The 25,319-nt window shown below is 41.6% G+C and overlaps 1 protein-coding gene across 1 annotated transcript; it reads right to left on the bottom strand.

Moving 5' to 3' along the window:
• Positions 1 to 2,971: 2,971 nt before the first annotated feature.
• Positions 2,972 to 24,282, bottom strand: dlgap4a (discs, large homolog-associated protein 4a; the record flags this gene model as incomplete). Its single annotated transcript, XM_080496475.1, has 11 exons — positions 2,972 to 5,465; positions 6,012 to 6,164; positions 6,823 to 6,914; positions 8,124 to 8,560; positions 9,627 to 9,724; positions 9,816 to 10,240; positions 18,870 to 19,089; positions 20,914 to 21,061; positions 21,633 to 21,710; positions 22,069 to 22,304; positions 23,074 to 24,282. 11 exons carry the CDS (start codon positions 24,280 to 24,282, stop codon positions 5,241 to 5,243), a joined length of 3,321 nt encoding a protein of 1,106 aa, XP_080352601.1. The 3' UTR covers positions 2,972 to 5,240.
• Positions 24,283 to 25,319: the final 1,037 nt, after the last annotated feature.

The following is a 25,319-nucleotide window of genomic DNA, read 5'->3' as shown; positions in this document are numbered from 1 at the left end:
TGGGGAGAGCATGCGAACTCCATGTCTAGGTTCTATATGCAGAAAGTCAATATGTTTGTTAGAATTAAAGACAAATAATCCACCAGGGTGGGGGGTAGGGGGACATTCACTTTCACACCACAGAGGAACATATTGCTTGAAGCAACTATTTGTCATTTTACAAGTTATACCTGTTATCTGTACTTTTACAAAGAATATGAAATCAAACATCTTAATTTTTTCTGAAAAATATATATTCAGGAAAAAACACTAGCTTCACAGATGTAAGACTTTTCTTAATGAGCATATTCATATATAAATATGTTATAATATAACGTGGTTAATGCACAATTAGTATATGGGTTAGGTCTTTCATCAGCAGACTTTATAAATGTGGTTTATTGAGCCAGGAGGGGGCACCAGAGTCAAAGAAGATGGTGTTCAGACGCTAGTGACCGCTCATGGCAGTGATTTGGCGCGTGTTTATTCAAATCAAGTGAACACAAAATCTACTTTTGTCCTTCTGTTGGCAAAATGACTGTTTTGAGTGAGTGTAGGTCATTACGGTTCTGAACATGAATTAGATTTACCATCATGTTAGGTGTTTTTATCATCACTGCTGCTTTGCTGTTGTAGAGTGACAATGTCAATGAGGAATAATATTAGGGCTGTGTAGGGATATATTGGTGGGATGCAGAGGACAGGTGGTGGATAATCACTCTTTATTTGACAGCAGTTTCGAATTTGCCTTGTTTTGGTGTTGTGTGTGCCATTGTAGTGCACTGCCAAAATGATGGGGATTTGATTCACATCTCATCCCAAATTAGAAGAATAAATATAGATTATTACTGGAACACAAGCTTCAGATATGCAAAGGTTTTATGCCTCCGGATAATGTTTTTTGTTTGTTTGTTTGCATGTTTTTGGACTGTGGGAAGAAACAAAGTACCTGGAGGAAACCCACACACACACATGGGAAATATGAAATATGCCAACTTCACTGGCTTGGATTTGAACCCATGGCTTTCTCACTGTGAGACAACAGCGCTAACCACTGGATCATCTTGCGGCCCTAAGCTGCAGAGGTTCAACATCAAAATATGAAAAACCTGCCTGTGTCTGGTACATGATTTCCTCTTTCCATCCTCTACCATTTGATCCGAATCAAGGATGTGGGATGCTGGATAAGATACAGCCTGACAGGTCAATAGTCCACCACAGAACAAACAGACATTCGCAAACACTCATGTATGTTTTTGATATCCAGAGAAAACACACACATGCACATAGAAAACATGAAAACTCCAAACTCGGACTCACTGTAAGAATACAAACTAATAAACAATTGTGCATGCATGACAGCCGGCCAAGTCAAATATGAAGATATGCCAACTGTTGTTGGAAAATTTGGAACGCATTGACGAATTGTGAAGAAGAATACTATTTAATAACTGTAACTATAGCAATATGGCATTCACCTAAACTCCTTCCCTCTGTTAACAGACATGAAGTGTGTTCAGTTTGTTTTTTCTCATACATTTCTACTTATCTGATCTCGGTTGTCTAAGAGACGCTTATTTCATGAACACTGATGGTCAGTGCAGAAGTGACAAATAAAATAGCCCAATTCGGGATGCTTACTTTGCATATAACTCTTTCCATAAAGCACATGTGTGCAGACTGATGTCAGGATTTCATAATTTAGTCTGGCAAAGAAGGCCTCCTGACCAACTGTTGCACTGTGTTGTTTTTCGGCTGTACTGTGAAAAACAGGAAGGGCCAGCAACGGGTGGTGAAGATGGCACAGCACATCATGAACAGACCATGACTTCAACAGACACATTCAGATTGACTACAAAAGAAGTTGAAATGTATTGTAAAAGACCTCACGCAATATGGGCATCACCCAGGGTAAAATCAGCCTTTTCAAAATGTCAACAAGTGGAAAAAAACGCAAATTTTTCTTCAAATCCAAGAACATCCGCTGAAATAGAGGTTATTTCTTTAAACATCAATGAGAAGCGAAAAAAGGCATACATTTGTACATTCCAGAATTAAGCGGCATTTCCCTTTATTTGTTCATAGTTGTTCTTATCTAAAACAGAAAGTTTGCCACGACTCATTGCAATCACAAGTCTTTATTGTGGTAAAAGAAATTAGCCTCACAGTGTCTAACTAATACACCAGAACATCAGACAAACCTTCATCTGTAAGATATGTGTGCTTATTTTGTAAAATAACATCAGTAGAAGATAATCCAAGATCCTGTCATTTTTGCTTGTTTTCCTCGCCGGACCTCTGAGAGGACAGATATGTAGCCGGAAGGGGGCGGGGGTGGAGGGGTGAATTCAGCATGAACACATGATTATCAGAGTGTTTCTGTCCATCAAACACACCCCAACGACCCAATTTATAGTCCAAAGGTTTTCATGGCCACTGTGCCCAACGACGCTGTAAATTCCGGGAATCACTTGGCTGGAGAATATTGCCTCGTCCACACAGTGGCTGAGCAGAACATCCACGGAAACTGTTGCACCTTCTGGTCATCGTTTGTCCATTTTGTAGCCCTTGGAAACTCAGGAAGTACTGGTAAACAAACTGTCTGAAGATCCCTGATCAGGTCTCGCTCTTAAAGTTCAGTATGCGGGCAAATAAAGGGAACCGGCTCAAAATGATATGAAAAGGAAAAGAACTGTCCACGGTTTGTCACAGTTAATAAACTCTTACTTACAGTACGTACCCTGAATGCCTGAAACAAAACTGAAGCGTCTTGGATCTCTACCCAGATCCATTTAAAGGAAAACTCACTGGATCTTTGTATACTTTATATGAAGGAAGGCCATGCTTTTAGAGATTACACAGTAATGATGTCTACTCTGCTGTAACATGTATGGTTTTATGAGTAATATTAACCAAGCAGCTAATATTACCAATGTCTCATGAATGAGTAATAAAACAGAAAAAAATGACCAGGACATGTTGCAAAGGGATCTTTAATGATTTCTTTGGACAATGAGATGCACATGTCCAATGTTGATGTAATACAAATAAGAGAATAAGAAAATTGACAACTTGGTGTTGTATCAGCATTCCCAGTTCAACTTCCTTTCTCAGTTGACGTCAACTTAAAATGTAAAATGGAGAACAAGATGTCTGGAGTGCCATGCAAGGACTGACCAGTAGGGGGAGAGCCAGCTCTTAAAACTAAACAATAAAAATTACAACAAAAAAAAAAAATTAAATTGATTCAACCTACACTTGTGCATGAGTTTCAGCGATGCCCAGTTCCACTCAAATACCCTTGGCACTTGTGTTTCCCTTTGAGGAAACGTGGAAAACATTCCAGCTCCATAGTGGAAGTGTCACGAGTTGACAGAGAGAAAGCATGGCAGGTCTGCAGTGAGCACAAGCAGCTGAAATCATTCGATTAAATAATCACTTTAAATAAGTGCCTCATTAAAAGAGGCTGAAATGTTGATGATCGCTGCCATCTTGGCACAACAGGAAGTTCCACGCAGCACCTTTAATTATTGTAATTACAGAGTCAAGACGTATTTCGGTTGACCTCATTTTAGACAAAAGTCATAAAAACTTGTTACATGACATTTAAACTGACAAGAATAAAAATGTACCACAGCTGCTCATTCTTGGGAAATAAAAAGGAACAGGTTAAAAATGGGTGGGAGTGCAAGCTGCTAGAAAGAGAAATGATGAAGACAACCGATTGTAGCCAAGCAGACCCCAGAGTTCCTTACAGAGAATCACTGAGCAGGTCGAGACTAAAAAGGAAAATTTGGCAAATAGCTCTGAGCACATGGCCAATTCATCCGACTTCATATAATAAATATCCCATCAATAGTGGTTCTTACTGTTGAGATCAACCTGAGATTTTGCTCATTTCAAGGAAAGCCCGTTCATGAAAAAAACTAAACATTCATCCTTGATTGAAAAAACAAAACAAAACAAGAAATGCTGATTAAAAGATTTAAGACTGGGTACCTACTGCCACTGCTTGGTCTAAACATTTTCTGATTATTGCTTCGCTGTTCCATGGTCTTTCCAGGAGCAAGTAAACCCCCACCCTCTCACACGTGGTCTGGTTGAACGGGAATGCCATATCAAGTGGTGAATGTCTTGGTCCCCTACATCACGCCAGGATGCGGTGAATGATTGAAAGGAAAAAAGAAAAAAAGAAAAAAAAAAAGCAGTGAAGAAACTTGATCCGAGTCGGATGGAAAAGTGCAGTGATCAAGTGGACATGAGCTATAGACGCACATGCTTCATACATTCCTCTGAAGCTCTCTGGCCAGTCATTCTGCACATGCCTCACCAGAAAACAAACTGATGTTAAGACTTTAAACAATAGCTATTCACAGACAGACTGTGTGAGTGTGAGCGTGTGTGTGTGTGTGTGTGAAACGAGGAGAGGAATAGAGAGAGAGAAAGGTGGAGTGAATGATTGCATCAAGTGCTAATATATCATGACAGTAAATGTACTCAATCTATAAAAAACTACCTTGGTACTGAACACTGACCTCTTTCTAACAAATAATTTGGTATACAACATTTACAAAATGAACATTTTAATAGTGTGATATTTAGAATATATATATAGATATATATATATATGCTACTGCCTTCCTCTGGTTCTCTTGCATTTTAAACCTCTGAGTACATTAACGCCATCTTAGAACTCTTCCACAGTAAAGCGTACACACCACAGCCGACGAGTGGCAGCCTATTATAAAGAGAGAACAGGAAGACTCTGTGGACAGTGAGTACACCTGCATGTGTGTCCTGAGTGTGTGTGGATGGTAGGTCAGTTCGTAAACCGGGCGGCCGCGACTCGCCGGTAGACTCAGCAGTGACGGGGGATTTAAGAGTAAACTTCTGGGATACCATGAATCTTCAGCTCACAAGGTACGCGACGTCCTTATCCAAGATACTTGCACAATTAAGACGGTCTCAAAATACTTTAGGAGATAATAATTATTATAATGTCAATAACAATAGTAATAGTATTAAACATCTGTCAAGGTTGTTTCTGTCCCACAGCAGCCGAGCGACGATCTGGATTATTTTAAATGACTTCAGTGCCTCGTGTTTCCCATGTGCCTCCTGTCATCAAGCTGTGCTGCTATGAGGGATATACCTCTGTGCATCCGTTGTACGTTTTTGTTCGTCTCAGATCTGCGTGTTTGTGTCAATGAATGCTTGAAGTGAGTCAGGATTTCTACTCGATGATCGGTGCTGGTTTGCTCTCAGAGGCGGGTCTGGGCCTCGGGGACGTAGATTTCGATGCTGTCAGCGCTTTCCGTGGCGGAGTTCTGTCGTACTGACGCCGCGCGCTTTGCTGCCATCAGCCGTTTCCTGGCCTCTTGCCGCTGCTTGTCCACGGCCGAGTCCACGCTTCTGTCCTTCCCCGCCGACAGCCTCGGCTTTGACGGCTTCTTTGGCACAGATGATGGAAGCTGCTTGTTTTCATCCTGAGGGACGGCAGAGGCGAGATTAGACCGCGTCCCGTGAGAAGAAGATAATCAAATAACACGTCACTTATAAGCAGTTTGACAACATATTAAATCGAGGTAAACACAAACGCCTTTAAGGCATTACAAACCGGGGGTGTGATGATTAAATGACACTTTGATGCCAGCAAATGTTTTACATCACAACTGTGCTTCCCAGTTGACATGAACATTTGTTTCATATATGTAAAAACAAAATCATACCGACCAGCTTAAGAAAAGAGATGACTCAGTATAACCCCCCCCCAAATTAATCTGTACAATTTTTTTTAATGTATATATTGAATATTAAGGAATCGTCAATATTTCTGAGCCCGTCCCATGCATGATGACTTTGTGTATATTTCAACTGCAAAGCTAAAAAAAGAAAAAGTTTTAGTGCCATATAATAATCTATTAAAATAAATTATGATGAGTTGCTGGATTTATGATATGTAGACAATTAAATTACAAGATCAATGTCAAATCGCCTATTGTTGTGATTATACTTTTTGCACCAAGCATCACCTTTTTTTCCGTCTTCTCTGGAAGCTGCCAGTTGTTGGCCTTTAGTTGATAAAGCTCGTCAAACTTCATGCTGATGTCTTCTATCGAGAGCTGCAGCAGATCCCAGAACCCCGCGAGGTCCTGTGCTGTCGGTCGAGGATGGGCATTTATGTTCTAGGCACAGGGGGGGGGGGGGAAATTACAGAGATGAATAGCTTCAGACAAATCAGAAAATTATTCACATCCCTCTATAGGCACTCACTTCTCGTGACACCAATCATCTTTCTGAGACTATTAAATTTCCCCAATAATAGACTTGTAATAGAGGATGTTTGACAGGAAGAAGATTGAGGAAATTGAGTCAAATAGGACTCTGGAACATCCATTAGGGTAGATATGGCTTTTGTGCATCTGAATAAAAGATAAATTGTTCCTGAACACCGAATGAAAATTAAGGAGCACAATACATGCTCCAGTTATGCTAAATGTAAACCTTAAAAGGACACGAGTGTCTTTATATCCATTTCTATTGAAGTCAATGGTAACACCATGTCATGATTTGTGGAAAACAGACTGCTGAGTGAAAGTAAATGACATTGTGCACCAACACTACTTCACACAAAATTCCCCTCACAAGAAACTGAAGCATAGCTGCATCTTCCAAATAACGTGCAACACACTGCTTTTACACTATACATATAGATGTATTAGTTCTGCAGAATGGAGTGGAGCCTGAGGCTTATCCATCTGTAGCAGTCATAGTTTGTGTGACCCCACAGTGAAATCATTTGCCCAGCCGTAGGTCTCCACAGGATGTAATGAAGTCACTCACCAGGTTCTCATTACAGAGTCCTCTGAACTGCTCAAACTTCTTGGAGATGAGGAGCTGCGCACTGCCCACTGCACTGCGGATGGTCCCCAATACTACAAGAGCAAAGAGAAGTCAATTAACTGAAACAACGTGGAGACTTATAAATTTAAAAAAAAAGGTCAATGCAAGCATTTATCCCTCTCAAGTGATAAAATATGTATACTAACAGTTGGCAGTAAAGGAGTTCCTCATATGTAATTTATCAACCCAATCTTACCGAAGATAACACATTTATATCACTTTGCTGCTTTTTCCTGCGCAATAAATGTAAATAGAATCGTATAATGCAGGTCCACCGAGAACAGGCAGAATGACAATCTGAAGGAGCCTTTACTGCTACTCTGCTTCATGCTCATTCATATTTCAGACACTGCAGAGATTGATCTGCTTAAAAGCCCAAATAGGTATTCTGGGAGATGAAGAAGTGAAATGACTCTGCAGTGGCACTATTACAAGGTACAACACAGCCGACTCCCACTCTAATGAGCTGCTGTATTGTGAGGCAGTAATGAATGTGTCATGCTTTTTCTTGTTGTCCGTCGTCAGCAGCGATGAGCTCTGACCCAGTCCCCCGCCTGTGAACTTTACTAACAGGCACATGGCTACAATTCTTCGTGGCACTGACTGGACAGACATTTACTGCTTTTTCTTTTCTGTTAATGTGAAGCACTTAGCCATGCCTGAAGTAGGAAGGTACTGACCAGAGCAACCGTTAAAAAAGAAAAAAATCTTTGATCCATTTACGTCAGTATGAATCAGATGTTCCAACAGTAACATCTCTTTATCCTTGGTTACATCAGATATCTTAGGCAAATTGGAAGCACGGTGAAAGAAATTCAAACTGAAATTCCTCTGAAATCTAATTACACAGATCACATAGATTAGCACATTCTCATTTAAAAGTTCAAACTATATGAATGGCTCAGTCTCACTGAATTATAAACAAGATGCGTATTTGCTCGCACATCCTTGCAAATTTGATGTGAAGGAAGCTGGTGTAGAATTCATCTGATTGATAATTTGCGTAGGTCTGATGACGGTGAACTGTACAGGTGATAAAAAGACGTCACAGCCTGGTTTGCATGTTTCCAAGGCAAACTAAGATAGTTTGCAAATAACTATTGTTATCTTCCCAGCAGGACAGGTGAGAGGGTAAATGAAAGTTTTGTACACCTCAACTCATATTGGACTACAGAACAGATGCCTCAAGCACAAAGGACATAAAAGTTTTGAGTGCTATTGTATATAAATGTGTTGCTCACCCTCCTCTGAGAGCTTGTTGTCTTTGGTCTCCTGCTCCATCTGTTGACACCAGCCCTCCATGCGGCCCGTCTCTGCTTGCAGCAGCTTCAGGAACCAGTTACCATCTCTGAGGCATGCCGGCGTGCCGGATTGAACGGTGTCTCCTTGGATGCTGCAGTTTCCAGACTCAAGGCTGGGATCTGGCGGTGGCAGCGAAGACGGATCTAGAGCCGGGTCAAGAGTCTCTGGAGGCGAGTTGGGTATCCTGGATGGGGCTGAGGTGTATTTCAGAGGCTGCTGTTCCATGGCTTTGTCCTGTCCGTTTGGTGCAGTGGCATTCACTGTCTGACTGTTGGTGCAGTTGGTCGTGTTGTTTTCTGTGGGCGCGGCATCCTGTGGCTCCTGAGGCTCAGTCTCCGTGTTTTGTCTGGAGGCCATGCTGCTGTCCCGGCTGAGACTGCAGAGAGACGCATAAACATCAGCTCCCAACAAACCAGCCGATAAATGATCGATCCAACATTTTACAGCATAGCAATGTGATGTCTGGAGATTTAACTGGCAGGGCTTTGAGACAGCTATTATCTATTGCAAAGAAACATGAGTTTACTCATAAACTGTATTGTAGATTAAAGGATTAGCAGCAGATCAGGTATATGGCATGAAAGCTTAATGGATATTGGAGATAATGTGCACGACAAAAAGAAGAAAGCTGTCAAACTAGGCTGAAGGCAAATTACAGCGCTTTGCTAAAATGGAGAGGCTCCTCACGATGCTCAGCTCCCTACAGTCAAAACAAGAGTACATGGACATCAATCAGAACATGTTGCCACTGCGCTGCTGCCAGGCTGACTGCTGAATGACCTCAACCACTCGCTGCTGCAACGGCAACAGATGCTCCGGCAACACAGATGAAACAATGACACAAGGGGAAACCGTTGCGGAGGAAAAAGCAGAGGAAATGCAGTCCATCCAGAGACACAAAAGCTGACAGTCACTTCAAAATCAATAACTGTTACTAACAATCTTTCCTTCTGACAATAAACTATACAGGTGACAAATGTGTGACAGAATATTACTAAATCTCAGTCAGTCACATTCACAGCAGGATGCCGTCACTACATAAACAGTGGAACTTGTCAACTTGCACTGCTGTTTCAATTTTCCACAGCAGGATTTCGATCACTGTCAAACCTGCCTGAAGAAACCCATCTCTCAACCCTTCACATTAAATTAATGGCCTGTTATACTGCCAATCCCATCACCTGATAAATCATGTATTTCATTAAAGACTAAGCACGATTGCGAACCAACAATACTCATTTTGTTTCACACTATGTAGCAACAATTACATAATTTGCAAGTTAGAGAAGTTGTGTGGAGGAGTGTGATGAATTTACTGTAGAGCAGAGCAACCAAGGCAGTTTCAAAGTATCTTTCAGTTCTCTACAATGCCTCATCAAATGTTATAAACCTATTCTGGTAGGCATGTTGAAGTTGACAGATTGTTTTTGGTGCATACTTACGGCCTGCCGTTCTCTACTTGAACTCCAATTGACTGAAACTTCAGAGGGGCAGCCAGAAGTAGTATTTCTTCTCTTGGAATTGGCACAACGCAATCCACCTACAAAAAAAAAAAAAAAAACCCAAACAGGAAAATATAAGAAAACTATTAAATTGCAACATGACACTTCTCTCCATCCAAAGATACTTGCCTGTATTCCAATTGAGGACAATTTCCTCTTGGGTGCAGTTGGGGGTTGCGCTACGGTGATGGCAATGCTCAGGGTATCATTTTGGGACTGAGTAGATGTGGATGTAGTGGTGGCAACAGTGGTGGTGGGCGGGTGCTCCCGGGGGGCTGGAACAGGAGGTATGGAGAGTGCAGAAGGTGCAGGAGTGGCAGCGGGGACAGGGGCTGGTGTCGGCAGGGTCCCCTTAGCCAGGCTGCTTGTGCGTATGCTACAGAGGCTGTCGGACGAGTTGCTACGTCCCGATTGGCTGTTTGCTTCGCTGCCGCGGTCCTGCTGGTCAAGGTAAGTGTCTTGAGCCGACTCAGTGCTGCTCTGCAGTGTCACTGAGATGAGGGGCTTGGAGGTGGTGCGGGGTGGTACTGGAGGAGGAGCCTTCCTAGTGCCGACTGTTGAAAGAAAGCAATACAGAGGAAAGAAAAAAGAGCTGAGAAAAACAGTTGTCATTTACTCAACTCATTTAAAACGTGAGTTGACCCGAGTCAGCTGGTACCCATCGAGTCCAAGAACATAAAACAATTACAAGGCCTTTGACAATCAAACGTGTACTTTGGCCTTACGACTGCCTCTATAAAGCGGTACTATAATCTATCCTGATGCAGTGTTGTGTTTCTAGTGGCTGTTTCCTATTGACGTCAGTGTGTCTCTGGGGATCCTCCTTCACGCGCCACACCTTCATGCTCTGGGGACTGTCAGGCAGGACAACTCTGCCTTCTCTGCCAACAAGCCTTTCCCAGGTTCACAGACAAAAAACCAAGGCAAGCTCTTGCTTTGGTGCTTTGGGTTTGAACCACATCTGAATAATTAATGGTCAAACAAGAAGTCAAACAAATCCATCCATGCTTTGTTTTTTTAACCAATTTTCTGTTTGCGTGACATACTTCAGTTGGTGATATGAATAGATGAAAGGACATAAAAAGGGAACTGTGATGTATTAGGCACTTTCTTCCAATGCCGGTCCAGATCGCAACATGTGTTGTGTTTATTAGATGACATTGCGAACCACGGGGGGGGGTTACATCATCTTTTTTCCACAGATGATCGTCTTTGCCATCCACACCCTGGGGTGTTGAATAGCAGGAGCCGGGGTTTTAGAATTTCCCCACTCTGGGACCCGTGTTAAAAGAAATGTGGATGATAGGCCAAAAACAGTTTGTTTAGGTAAACTGGCAAGCTCATGTTGACGGCCCCTACATGAAGAATAATTGGGTCCATGGGTCATGAGGCCACAGAAATTACTTCATGTTGCTCTAGAAGGAAACTTGTGTAGACGTTGGTGTCAACATGTTCAAATACAAAAGCAAATAGACTTAAAGTTTAAGTTTGTATGAATAAAGATTGATTTAACATTATCAAATTAAATAAACCTTCTCAAACTACTTTTATACTTAACATGTATCAAGGAAAAACCATCAACCTTTTCAAAACTCATATCAAAGATTCAAATCTTGAAACTTACACATAGATTCACAAATTCCTTCAACAGAAACTGAACTGAGTCCCAAAAGTGGATTACCACTGAGCAAAGACAAACTGAGTCAGAGAGGAGGAATGGGATGGGTGCCTCTTTTTCTGTCATCAGTCAAACTGCAGCATTGTGGTAGATGATACAGAGTGTACTACTGTACAACAGGATAAGAAACCAGGAGCAACCACAGAAGGAGTAGAGGGGGAGAGATACAGTTTAAACTGCTTTTTAACAGGCAACATGACCAAATAAGGGACAAAATATCCTGTCATGAATACTTCAGACCAATTACAGAATTTACTCGCATATTATGGGTGAAACTTAAAAAAAAAAAATACATAAAGAATTAGCTGACTGAGTAACTCATGGCCCACCACTTTGGATCAATAATGAAAATGTGGTATACACTCTCTCCAACTATGGCTTCAATCTAAATAGCAACCCAACACCCTGTAATTCTGTGGGAGCAGCTCCTCCATCAGCAGCCAGTGACTCACAGCAAACCAGTAAAGCCATCATTAAATCCCACCAACATACACAAACATGGCTGTGGAATTCATTCCATGCAGACCGTGTGTTGCTCATGCAGCACCAGCCTGCAGTGACAGTGTGTCGTCAGGAAACGTAACAAAGGAGAACATTTATTCCAGAAGAATGTGACACTTCTTGTCATGCTCATAACTCGGATGCATGACATTCTTTAAGTTATTTAATGTGTCCAATTATGTCCGGCCAACACATGCCTTCGTCACATTTGAGTCTACAACGCTGCACTGTCTCTCATACACAGTTGAACTCATGCCAACTATCTGTCAGTGACGAAACACACATGTGCTGTTCCTATTCAGCCTTACAGCAGGAGGATTTGTGCAACAACAGCAAATAGGTTAGTGCCGCTTAGTGTTTACAAACAGTCAGCTATAGTAAAGTGGGCTAATTGCAGATTATTCACACCCTCAACAATCCTTTTCGCACTGCTTTTGCATTACATGTTGTGACGGCTGCCTCCCGACTTCTCATCCATGAGCAAAGTGGTAGGAGGTGATTATGAGACGGATGTACTTCCCAGACTCTTGACCCCTGAATCCAGGCCAGCTGACAGCTGGCTGAGCCCTGTGCTTTCACTTTTCAAAACTGTAAATGACACACTCTCTTCACTTATCAGGTAATTTTCCAGATTCAAGCTCTGGCCGATGAATGTATCCACAAACGGTACTTCCTCAATTGATTTCTGGAAAGAATTTGATAGATACAGCAATCTAAAATTACTGTGGAAGAAAGTATATGCAGACAACTGTAGGGCGCTCCCAAAAAGCAAAAACAAGCTGGATCTCTGACTTTCCGCTACCCAGTGCTTTGCTTGTTTTATTAACAGAAAGTAGTTGATGGTACAACATGAAAGTCATCACAATTAGGGCAATATCACAAGCTTGGAGAGCTTGTTTGAGCAACTTCACACAAAGGTCAAAAGATTTAACCAGTTTGGGTTGTGTTTGGAGTTTTATTCAAGCCCAGGGTAAATCACTCTTCAGCTTCTAAACTTCTATGAAGCAGGGAAATTCATCTCAGTAAAGGTAGTGAAAAATTGAAGGTTTTCTTTTAAACACCTTCATAAGTAGCTAAAACTGAGTGAATTAATCTGCTACTAAAACACAACACAACTGAGAGGAAGCTACAATATTTGGTTAAAATTCTGTTGACTTTTTAACCTGAACAACATATTCAACACGGCTTACATCTGTTTTGTTAGACACACTATGACCAAGGAGTTGCAGTGAGGAGGGATTCTGCATCTGTCATATGAAAGACCAAGGAGAGGAGAAGATAGAAGATGGTGGTTTAATTACTGCATTTTAAGGTAAAGACATTTCCCAACTGAGGGGGGAAAAAATACATGTTGGGTTAACAGAGGAATGCAATCGAGAGGACCTCCTGCCAAGTGGACAAGTTATGTAGACAGCAGCTGTCTGCAAATCACTTATTTCAGGCTGTTGAATCCTCTCCGTTACTGTGAAACAATTAAGATCACTTCCAGTGTTGTCAACACAACTGTGATAGTCACATGATAACTCAATTGCTTTCTCTATGAGCACTATGTAGTCTCCTTCCTATAATATGCTCTTGCTCCATCAGCAAGTCTGACTGAGGGCTATCAGATGACAACTAATGGGTCGTCCACACCAGGCTAAAACTTCATTTTGTATGACTTAGTATTTTCAGTGCAGTGTACTGCTGCCATTGTAACCATTTGCTTTGTTTTGTAATATAAGCTGCCTTCTCATTTTTGGGGATTTCGGCTGTTTAGAGTTCACGTTTCGGATTTCACCGTTTATTACAGCGGAGTTCATTCTGCAGGGATTCTTGCTTGCAGTTCAGTGTGCTAATTTGGCTTCACAGTAAACTCCTATGGGTGAAAGGTCTAGTTCTACATTGGCCTCTAGTAAAGCACCAAGTGGAAAACATTAAAAGCAAAGTACACACAAAGCTGTATTAACAGTATTGTAGCTTAGTGTAGAAGATCCTTTTGTATAACTGTGGATTACAGCCAAGTAAAATATAATGAAAAGAGGTGGGAGCAGAAGCTCTGCCTATGAATAACCAGTCTTACTGTGAGATAGTACAGCAGACAGACAGGCTGTGGGACTTTCAAACTCAGAGATTAAACCAAGACAGAGTTGCGGTCAAGCATGGTTTCAACCACATTCATTACACAGACAAGCATTTCGGCAAAAAAGATGTCTATTCAAACCTACATAGATCAAGTCGCAAAAGCTGTAAACTGTAACTTGGGGGGGGGGGGGGGGGGGGGGGGAATAGTTTGACATAAAACACAACTTGCCTTCAAAACATCCAATTGAGACAAAGCCTAATCTGAAAATGTTCACTGCTGGAGACTTGGTTTGTGCATGCTTACACGCTGTATTGTCTTAATATCTTTCAGACCTCCTGCGGTTCTTCATCCGACCTGTTTAGGGCAGCAGTCTGGGTTACCACCTAATCAGCTAATGTAAAGACATTAGTTAGGTGCCTAAGAGGTCAAACCTGTGAAACTAAAACTCTTCAAAGATAGAACATTTTCAGTATTAGTTTTTATACGATGCTCTGGGTTTGTGTGTTAAATGTCTTTAAATGAAATGGAATTAATCTGTTGGAAGTCCTTTTAGTCTATAGACCACCACAAAATATTTTTTTTTAAATAAAAGCAAATCATTAAAATAGAATGCGTCAAGTCTTGGACTCAAGTCTTTCAGGTATTATTTAAGGACTATTTTACAAATACAACCATATTTGGTCTTAAAATGAATGTTTCTGCCAACAATAAATAAGTTCCTAATTATGGCCATGATAATAGTGGATAAAGTGAACTTTCCCATACTGTGTGCCTCACAGTGAAACTCCCATGGCTTTGCCATTCAGTGAAAAGATTACCTCATCAATGAGTGTGAGCGGAATAGAGTGCAACACTGGAGGATGACTCACTGTCTATCCAGGGCAACACACAGACGCATCATATCTCCAGTAATTCACGTCTGACAACAGCAAACACGCCTTGTAGCTACAATAAAGCTTCAAAGACGGAGGAATTGATGACACTCAGTAGTTTGTTTAAAGAACTTGGCAATGTCGAACTTGGCTGTCCAAGCCATCAAACACATCCGTACCTGTTCAATTTGAAAAAAGACGTAGGTAATGTTACTGTGACAGCTTGCCTGAGATGTTACAGCCTGTTTTGAGTGCATACATCCTTCTCCTGTCAGTTGGCCTCTCTCTAAAAGCAAATTGGAGTGTCCAAACTGCTGAACTGCAAAGCACCAGCAGTACAGGAAGAGCATCAATTATGGATTCTGTCCCAAAGACTTAACACATGGTAGGTAGCTCCTGAATAAAAATGGCACATGAAACTGCTGGCTACAGGGAAGCCATTAAAGCTGTGGTACAAACCATTTCATAAGGTTTCAGAATATGTTGAGAAACACCAGTGTTCCTTTGTGTTTAATGAACAGCTGTGTTGATCCAGATCAAAATCAAAGTGAACACCCTAAGAAAAACAAAAAGGAATTAATTTTAAGTAATTATGTCATTTAAATTGTTTGACAGTTTATACAGAACTTCGTGAATACTGTCGGTGGGGGGAAAAACAGCTCTGGAACAGCGATTGCAACACATTTATCTTGAATCTGTTCAAATCTGAGTCTCCAAAGCAGTACAGCTGTATTACATGACATTTACACTTGACTTGATCAAAGGAGCTGAATAACATCCTCTTGTCTGGACGGACCTTTTGTTTTGGTGGACAAACAGGTTTATTTCTGAGTGATTCGTAGTCGCTTTCAAGCCTTACAACACTGACAATGCTACATGTTGAATCTATAAGAAAATCCTCGCTTCCTTCATCTGGCACTGGCTATTCCGAACATGTACATATCTGGTCCGCACGATTTTAGGCAATTTGAATATACAACTTGAAATTAAATTGCTTCTGAATGAATGGTCCGTGTCGGTAAATCGAGATTAAAACGCCCTAAAATGAACAGATTTGGAGAAGTGAGTTGTTCGTTCCTCTGGATGTATTGGGTAATATCAGCTATGTGCCGTGACAGATGGGCAATGAGGCTAAACTACACCGAGGTGTCCATACCCGGCTGTCGACGCCTCAGCGTCGGTTAGCATCTGCTGCTAACCAGTCCAACGCTCAGCGCGTGTTGCCACACCGGGCATTTAACGCCAGGCAACGTTAGCCCTGGGCGTAATGCAGCTGATACGGGACAGGCAACAAAAGAGGAGGTTTTCTGCCCCATTACCGCCTCTGTAACGACATCCGCCGCCGTGCTGCCTGCCTGTCTGCCTGCCAACCTCGGCTCGTCTCGCCTCGCCTCGCTGCCACAAGACGGCTCCCATCACAGTTTCATCCCCTTTCTTCATCCACGTTAGCTAGCTGGTTAACCCACCACACCGTTAACGTTAGCTCGCGCTTAGCTGGTCGCCGCTAGCGTAAGACAGCGACCAACACTCGGCACCTTAAACGAGGGAAAAACTGAGGAAAACCTTACTGTGCGGCGGACGAGCTGGTCATCCAGATTTCCAGTTTCATTCATGAAACGCAGATAAAATGAAGACGGGCTACGGTACAGAGTCCTGTCGTAAGATACACAGCTACGCGGTGAAGAAAAGATTTGTAGTACACGCCCTTGACGACGAGGATTGGAGTCCACGTTGCCCTCGTCACGGGTTTCTTGTCGCGGATTGGACGGCTGTGGGCCTCGAGCTCATCGAACACGGCGCTGATTGGCTAACGCCTCGGCATTGATGCTGTTTGTGAACGCGCTCATCAGGTGCGCTTCATTTAGCCTCTGACGCCGCGGGAACAGACTGAGGTCTAGACATGAAAAAAACCCACCACATATGCAGTCTGTTGTCATCTATTGTTGCCCAAACAATAGGGAGATATGAGAGAAACCAAATATGTGGGTCGCATAATAATAACAATAATAATAATAATAATAATAATAATAATAATAATAATAATAATATAATAATAATAATAATAAACGGGTTAAAAAAAATCTAAGTCATATTTTTATTATCAACTTGATTTGATTTATATAAGGTCTTCCCACATTACATGGCAGAGGGCCATCACAGACTGAGTGCCCGAAGGACAACAGGACTTCAAAGCAACACAACACAACCATAAAAAGACCCAGCATGAGCATAGCAGCACTTCAGAGGGACATAAACAAACCAAACACACAGAACACATGCATTAAATGTCATAAAACTATTACAAACCCCCTCCCCCAACAAAACTGCCATGGACGGACAACAGTTTTGAAAAGACACAAAATTAAAGACCAAAAGACACAAAACAACCTCAGGCGGACTGTAAAATGACAGCTACTAAAAAGACACAAAATGACCAAGACACAATTGAATGCACATTTTATAATTTTTTGAGTGGGGGACATTTACATAGCTGTGTTATATGTTTTACAATAAAGGTCACATTACAGAAATAGTAGAAAAAACTTTGTGTTAACTGAATAAAATGTGTGGCATGATATAATAAGCATGCTATCAATAATTTTATTCAGCTATAGAGCAATAAAGTACAGGGTTTCTCTGTGTGAGGGAAGGTGGACTTCCTAGAAACAAAATAATAAGTCTGTACAGTCATGTCCACAAAACATGCAAGTAGTTAAAAGTGAAGTTATTTTAAGAGTCTTCTTCAGCATTCATCAGCATTTCTGTTATTGTGAAGACTTACGGAGTCATTATTATACACAATCCCCTCAAGACAAGGCATTTCAACAAAGACAGATTGTGACATGAATTATTTGTACAGTTTATCCCATGAATACAAAATATACACACAAAACATTGTTAGCTGAATGAGGTCAAACTCTGACACTACGCTTGTCACAAAGCCTATGATTTATGTGAAAACTCCTATTGTATTGCTCCTGCATTCATTTATTCATACATTCAGAGGAAAGTTGCTCAGAGCGCAATATTCAGTCCGTTGTTGTCTGAATATTTTTTGTGTGAGCTTGCACTGTTAAAGCCAGAGTCGGAGCAACTTGTAAACAGAAAGTCCTTATTCAGACTAAAACTTTTTTCAAATACCATCATTGTGCCAAACTATCTTCTACATCTCTCACTCTCACACGCACGCACGCACGCACGCACGCACGCACGCACGCACGCACACACACACACACACACACACACACACACACACACACACACACACACACACACACACACACACACACACAATACAGTACATATATTATATATCATATCAGATATATGTGATTCCACAGCTTTCTTAGGGCAACAAACACAAGCAATAAAAAAATAGCTGTACCTATGCAAGGAGAAGCACAGAGTCCTGTACAATACTGCATGTGGCATTTATTACTTTTGTGTAGGTTTATGAATTGTATTTTTCTTTTAAGTCCCCATTGTGCAGAAGCTCTGTTTCAATAGTTTGCGCAATGTAATCACAGGGGGGAGCTATCTATATTTATTTCTGAGCCCATCATTTCGCACACATCATGTCTCCACAGAGCTGTACAAGTGCTGCAGAGCTGCACACTCGAATAGTGCTGTGGGTCAGAGTTGCAGGTGTTTATGGATTTTATAGGGGCAGGGGTATAACATATCAAACTGCAACTACAGAAGTATGAAAGTGATTTTTGTGGTAAAATACCTTTCAATTTCAGAATTATTAAGCAGCACATTAACTTCCAGCTGTTCACCCATGAGGTAAATGGAAAGGGTGGTTCATTTTCTGTGCTTCCTATGGAAACCATAGGTTCTTTTGTATGCTCAGGTGAGAATGGCAAGGAAACGATACTCAGTTGGTTAAAACCTCCACAAGATTCCATAAAATGCTGCACATTAGCCCTTTGTGTTCTGTGTTTCGTTTGCTGGTATAAAGAAGAACAACTAAAATATGTGTGTGGGTGGTGTTTAATGTGAGTTATTTCCTTCCATGTAAATCTTTTTGCCACGCTTGAAATGGTCTCCCTCTCACTGGTACTCACTGGTGTTGGAGCTGAAGCTGTAGCCTGTAGTGGTGGGTGGTGGTGAGTCTGAGTCCACAGAAGCTGTGTCCTCATCCTGGGAGCAGCCCGCCTGGATGGCCCGCAAGTAGCTGTGGCTGCGCGAGCGGAAGCATGTAGGCGCAGGCAAATCCAGAGCCTCTACCGCCTGCGATTCCCCCTCACAGTATGCCACAGCGTGCCCACAGCCCTGCCGGCATACCTGAAAGAACGTGTGCACACTCACATGCTGCGGGCTGAGGGCGCACTCAAAACTTTGCACTCAACACGTACACTCAGTAGTAGGGAAATTGCTTGAATAGTTTATTTCTGTATGAGCAGCTTAAAAAGAGAAAAAATAAATAAATCAAAAAAGTCAATGACAAGTCAATGTCATGTGTTGACAATTCAGTTGAAGCAAAATGATGCATCACAAGTAAATAAAAGCATCATAAGTTAAAGTGCTAATTCTACAATAGAATGATTTCTGTGGCCGTTAATAAAGCTAAATTATAGCCATTCAGTGTTTTAGGCAATGAACTGTGGCATAGATATTTGTGTAGGCTACAGTGATTATCAACATTGTTTTGGAAACAAAGTAATAAATAGTACTTTTCTAATACACTACAAGAAAAGTGTAATCTTTTCATTGATGGTATGGTGACTATGAAAATAATAAGCCGTGCAACATTATGTGAAATTCCCAGAATGGCTTTTCTATCAGTGTTGTATGAAAGTATGTTGTCGCTGTATGGTAGGAATAAACATTGTGATCAGGCGTTAGCCGAAGCGTTTGGTCAAGAAACATAAAAAGCAAAGAAATGAGCAGAAGTAGTTATTTTTATGTTTGGCAATTTAGCAGCAAGTATGAAAGTATCATGTGGTGGGTGGAACATTAACATAAAAAAAACAGCTCAATTAAAATGCTGTACTTAAATATCAAAACATTTTTTTCAGATTGATGAAATTCATTATTTGATTTCAGTCAAACATGTCTAAATATGATTACGCCTATTTATGAAACGTATTTCATCATGAAATGTTGATGGTCTGTAACTCTGCATCCCCGTCTAGTCCTGCTCCTGATTAAGATGTGCAGCAACCTCCCTCAGGCTTATACTGAAGCACATTTTCCACTTTGACATTCTGCAGCTGCTCTCAAACATTTTCCTATTCCTCTAGGTTATTCCCAAGAGGTTTATTCATCTGTGTCTCTGCAGTCTCAGATTTGCACATTTAAATATTCTCTCCCAGTACCTTTGAAATGGCAGAGCTTATGCAAATAAAAATTTTTTGGAACACACAAATCTGTAAAATAATACACTTTATCTAAAATACTATTTTGGGGTTTTCAGATTATTTAAAAAAAGCCAGTCTGTTAAAATAAAAGTCAACAGATATAAATAGTTGCACTCAGATGTCAGTGTATTGTGCTGACTCCGTTCAAAATAATGCTATTATACCAATCCTGAAATCCTATTTACCTCCATGAAGATTATCATGTTCAGTATTTGTAACTGTTTTAAAGCGATTTGCTTTATCTATTGCAGAGCTCATGTTAGTAGGTCTAAATTTCAGCTGCATCTTAATTCACTGACATTTATTTTTATTATTATTAATTGATATTACTTAGTATTATCTATTAATAAAGAGGCCCGATAATATGAACACTCTTGGGACTTTTAAGTAATATTCAAAACAATACACAGCGAAACAAATTCTCTCACCGTGTATAACTCCAGCAACACTATCCACTACCAACTATCCACCAATTCAGCCACCCATCTTTCATTATAGAAACACTAATTACCAAAGAGATATGTCTTTAAATTGAGGGAGGAAACTGGACTACCTGCAGGAGCAAACCCATACACTCAATAGTACAGTACATACAAACTCCACATTGAAAGGCTCCCAATCCTGGAATAAAGCTGGTAAACAGTGTGCTAACCACTCAGCTACCATGTGCTCTCTTCATAAATACAGTTAAGGTTATAATAATATTTATCCACCAAATCTCAGTTAGACCAGATAATAATGGACATACCTGAGTGCCTGAGCCTCTGCCCAGTGTGCCGATGCAGTGGCTGAAATCATTGTGCCTGTGGCGTGGAGGGGCCTCCAAAGGGCTCATCAGGCAGTCCAAGTTATCCAGACTCCGATTAGTGGACAGCTCTTTCAGCGATGGCAACGTGCTGCAGGAATGAACATTATCAATCACCCTCTCAAAAGTCAGGGAGTGGAAAGTGCGAGGCCTGTTTTTTAGCGACAGTATTTACAGGTCACGTTAAAACATACGCTCCTGGGTTTTTATTTGGAAGAAAGAAATGCTGCTTAGGATTGTGGAAAGAGATGTGTTAGGGTTTTAAATTGCAGCACAGAGGAATTAATTTACCATCAAAATGATTCAAAAAGATTTTTTTTTTTTTTTTGTGGATAAATTTGTGTTTTGAACAATGTCAGAAATTAATTTCCTCTGTTCTGGCTTGTCAATTTGGCTGCTTGCGTTAGTGAAAATGTGTGCGCACGAAGCGACAGGGTGTGCTTTCTTGGAGCGATTTCCATGGAACATTTGCATGTTATGAAATCGGGGCTTGAGGGTCTGACACACCATCAAAGTGCAAGGTAAGAGATGGAAGTGGGGGGCAGGAGGGAGGATTGCTGGATGGGTTATACATAAAAAAGAAAAGGTGGCGGGTAAGGGTGTCGAGGATTGTGGGGACGGTGGGAGGAGGGCCACACTGCCTGCCTATGATTGACACTGACCTCAGATGCTGCATAGAGCATGCACTCTGCAGAGGAGACCACAGATAATCCTCCCGCATGAGAGCGTAGCAACGAGGCCTGTCCGTGAGGATGGAGGGGTAAAACACAGGGCAATATTTCACCTCTGCTTTTCCAGCATAGAACAATCATTCCATATCCCGTCTCCAATAGCCGTATATCTTCTTCTTCTCACAGCTTTTATGAGTTTCTTTAACCTGGCGCTTGCGTGTCTGAACTATTATTAACAGGATGCTGCCACCTGCTGACTGCATTAAGGGATATAAGAGAGCTTTCACTCCGAATCATTTTTATCACACACTCATCGTTGCCTGTTTATGCTTGAATGAATGACAAAAACTCAACTCCAACAAAAACAATGGGTGTGACATTTAAAGCAATAATTCTCATACGATTGATTTAATGCTGTGGCACTCACTTGCGTGGAGGTGGCGGTGGTTGGTGCTCGCTCAGAGAGTGCTGGGTCGCCTTCAGGTAGCTCTGGCGACGAGCTGCAGATTTGGGGGAAGGTTTGGGGCTTCCCTCCGAGTCCTCGCTGTCTTCTAGGTCTCCCATAGCTTTTACATAGCTGCCACTACGCATCCTGCGACAAGGGATCTCAGTTCCTCTGGCCCGTCCGCGACCCAAAGTGCCTGCCCAGTCCCCGAGAGGGACCTGGATTAAACACATATAATAGTAAGACCTTTAAAGCTTGCGATGTTATAAAGGCTATTGTCAATGGAGATAGGGCTTCCGTCTGGGTTTCAGTAGGATATTGACCATGTGTAACTAGGACACTGAAACTATTTAAGCCATGAAAAACTAAACGTGTTAAAAATTTCCAAATCTTTCTGAAAGCTGTGAAGGTATTAGTACTGGAAATGTCATTAAAATATCAAAAATATCTTGATTTAAACTCATCGATGAGTAAAATAACTCAAATAATCGATAAGCCTCAAAAATAATTGGTTGAGCGCAAGCTGAAAACTGAAATAATGGGCACTAGTATTGGACTGCTGTGGCAACAAAGTACAAATTCACGTGTTTTTCATAATATTGGTTGTCACACTTATACATTTGCCACACAAAAGAAAATGAAAAAAGTTCAAAACAATTAAATTCAAGACATTGAGTTTGTGGGTAATTTATGTCAAACTAGTAAAACACGTGATAAAACTGGTGGATAACGTTAAGAAAATAATTGCTATACATATGAATGTTGTGATAACTGAGAAAAAAATATGGATGTGACTCACTATAAAGCATTAGGATAAAGTATACGTAGGGAAAAAGAACAGAGGTTGTGTTGATTAAAAAAACTGACTTTAAGCGATAAAATAAGATCAATAATGAAAATCTACCTCACAGAACTTATAGATAAATAAAGAAACGTGCAAACTTACAAAGAATGATGATGGAGATGAATACTCACTGGCCCTCCTACCTGTAGGAACTGTTGTGTCAGGTCTTGATGGCATGACTTTGACTTAAGCAGGGTCCTGTTGACGGTAGCAGAGCCCTTTTGCAGCACTTGCCTGGCCTGGCTGAGAGTGAGAGTGGACCAGGAGCCCCTCTTCACTAGAGAATCGTCCTTGCTTCCCCGGGTCGGTCCCGCCTCTTCCTTGCTTACTACCTGCGTCGCTTGGCATGCCAGGAACTTGAGGTCACTGCTGCTTTTCGAGGTCTTGAGAGTATGTGCAGAAATTGTGTTGTAGCCCTGTGGGATATGTCTCGGAGCAGCCTGGCTGTCTGACACCGCTCTGCCAAGAGTCATCATGCTCAGCGGATTGCGGTAACCTACAGCGATAGTGCCAGCTTTGGTAGTGTCAGTGTCCAGGGCATCATCGGAGCTCCAGAGGCCTAGTGTATTAGGTCTAGGTCTTTGCTTTTGCCCCTCGGTTTTAGCCCTGTCTTTGCTCTTGCTCCTGCGGCTTGGTCTACCACCGTCCTCACTACCTCCACTCGTTCCACTCCCTCCTCCAGCGGAACGGCCATTCAGACTACCTTTGATTGCGGAGTTTTCCAGGGACTGGGACTTGGCAAATAGCTTCTGGACAGAGTGCATGAGATGGCGTATGCGTCCTGGACTCTCACTGCGCTGCTTTGACATACGCCCTCTGTGGAACTGCAGTGTACTGAAGCCATCCCGCTGCAGGGGCAGATGCCTCTCCAGCTGATCTAAAAGGTTGGAGGGTAACCGATTCATCTTGGCGGCTGCTGCAGACGAAATGGTGGCTGATCCACTGGTGATCATAGGAGCACCAGTCAGGCCCAGACCCAAGCCCATGCCCATGGACAAGGAGGTGGATAATGTACCCGCCCTGCTGCCCTGCCCAACTCCACCACCACCAGCCATACAGCCCTGGGAGCAGTCCACCTGCTCAGCATGGGGGGTGAAATGTAGACGAGGGAAGGTGCTGCTGTTGGACATCTGGCTGAAAGGCAGCAGGCAGTCCGGGGTCATGGCTGTGGGGCTGGTGGGTTGACACTGATGGAGATGGGGATCCAGGGTGGCATAGTGATTTATGGTGGGGCTCAACAGGAAGGCGCCGTGAGGGTCAGAGTTCAAGGGACACAGAGCCTTTTGAGGGCATCCTGGAGGTTCACACGAGTCGGACAAATGACGACTGCGGTTGGCTCCTAACCCCTTCATGGTGGCTGTGGTGTCGTCCTTAAAACATGCCTCCAATCAGCGCAGGGCTACTGACCTGCCATCCTGAAATGGTAAAAGATAAGAGGCCTTCAGAATGTGACCTAATTATATATTTGAATACATAATTATCGCACATGGGGGTCAATAGTCAACAAGAATCTTACATTGAATCATAAACAAATAAACATATAAACAACAGTAAAAACACAAATATCACATATCTTGCACTCAGTTCAGTACAATAGTATTCGCCTTGGTCGACATATTATTGTTGTACACAGTCCCCCACACACAAGAATGATATATTTTAAACATGTACATCAAACGATTCTGAAAATATGCCATACATTTTTAAATACATGTACCATATATGTATTATTTAAACATCTTTTTTCAGTTCAGGACTAGTACAACACTGTAAAATTATATGATCTGATTTCATGTTTTCTTTTGGTCCTTTCTGTTTTGTTTCATTTTTGTAACCGGACTGCATTTGCTGTAAATAAATGTAAAACACACTTTGATAAAGTTATATTACGACCGTACTTGTTTTATCTGCTTGCACAGTTACTTGAGTGGTTGCAATGTTTGACCAATAAATTCTTGAATCTCAAATAGTTTTATTCAAGCTTTTAACTTTGGAAATACAGAACCTCTAAAAAGTGTCGGATAGAAAGGTTCACAGTTATAGCTTGTACTGGTTGAGAGAAGGATTTGTATATGTGAAATGAATAAAACATATCCATAAAATTAGCACTGCTGTTGAACAGTAACTCTGCAAACATTCTCAGCTGAATTTTTAATGTTTTCCTTAATTAATCAGTTTGAACCCATGTTTAGCAGCCAATTCTGCAAGGAATGTTTACTAAAATTGCCCGTGTGTTTGTCTCTTTATAGAGATTATAGTTAATAGCGCATAACAGTAAAACAGCCGTTTGAGCACAACATCAAGCCTCAGATGAGAATCTCTACACATCCATGCTTTAAGCTAATGAACACATTCCAGTTGGAGTATATTTAGAAGTGCTTCTCCCCAT

Source organism: Blennius ocellaris, assembly GCF_963422515.1.
Source record: "Blennius ocellaris genome assembly, chromosome: 5".
Classification (NCBI taxonomy): domain Eukaryota; kingdom Metazoa; phylum Chordata; class Actinopteri; order Blenniiformes; family Blenniidae; genus Blennius; species Blennius ocellaris.
The sequence above is the reverse complement of the archived record's forward strand: the minus strand, read 5'-3'. Positions and strand labels throughout refer to the sequence as shown.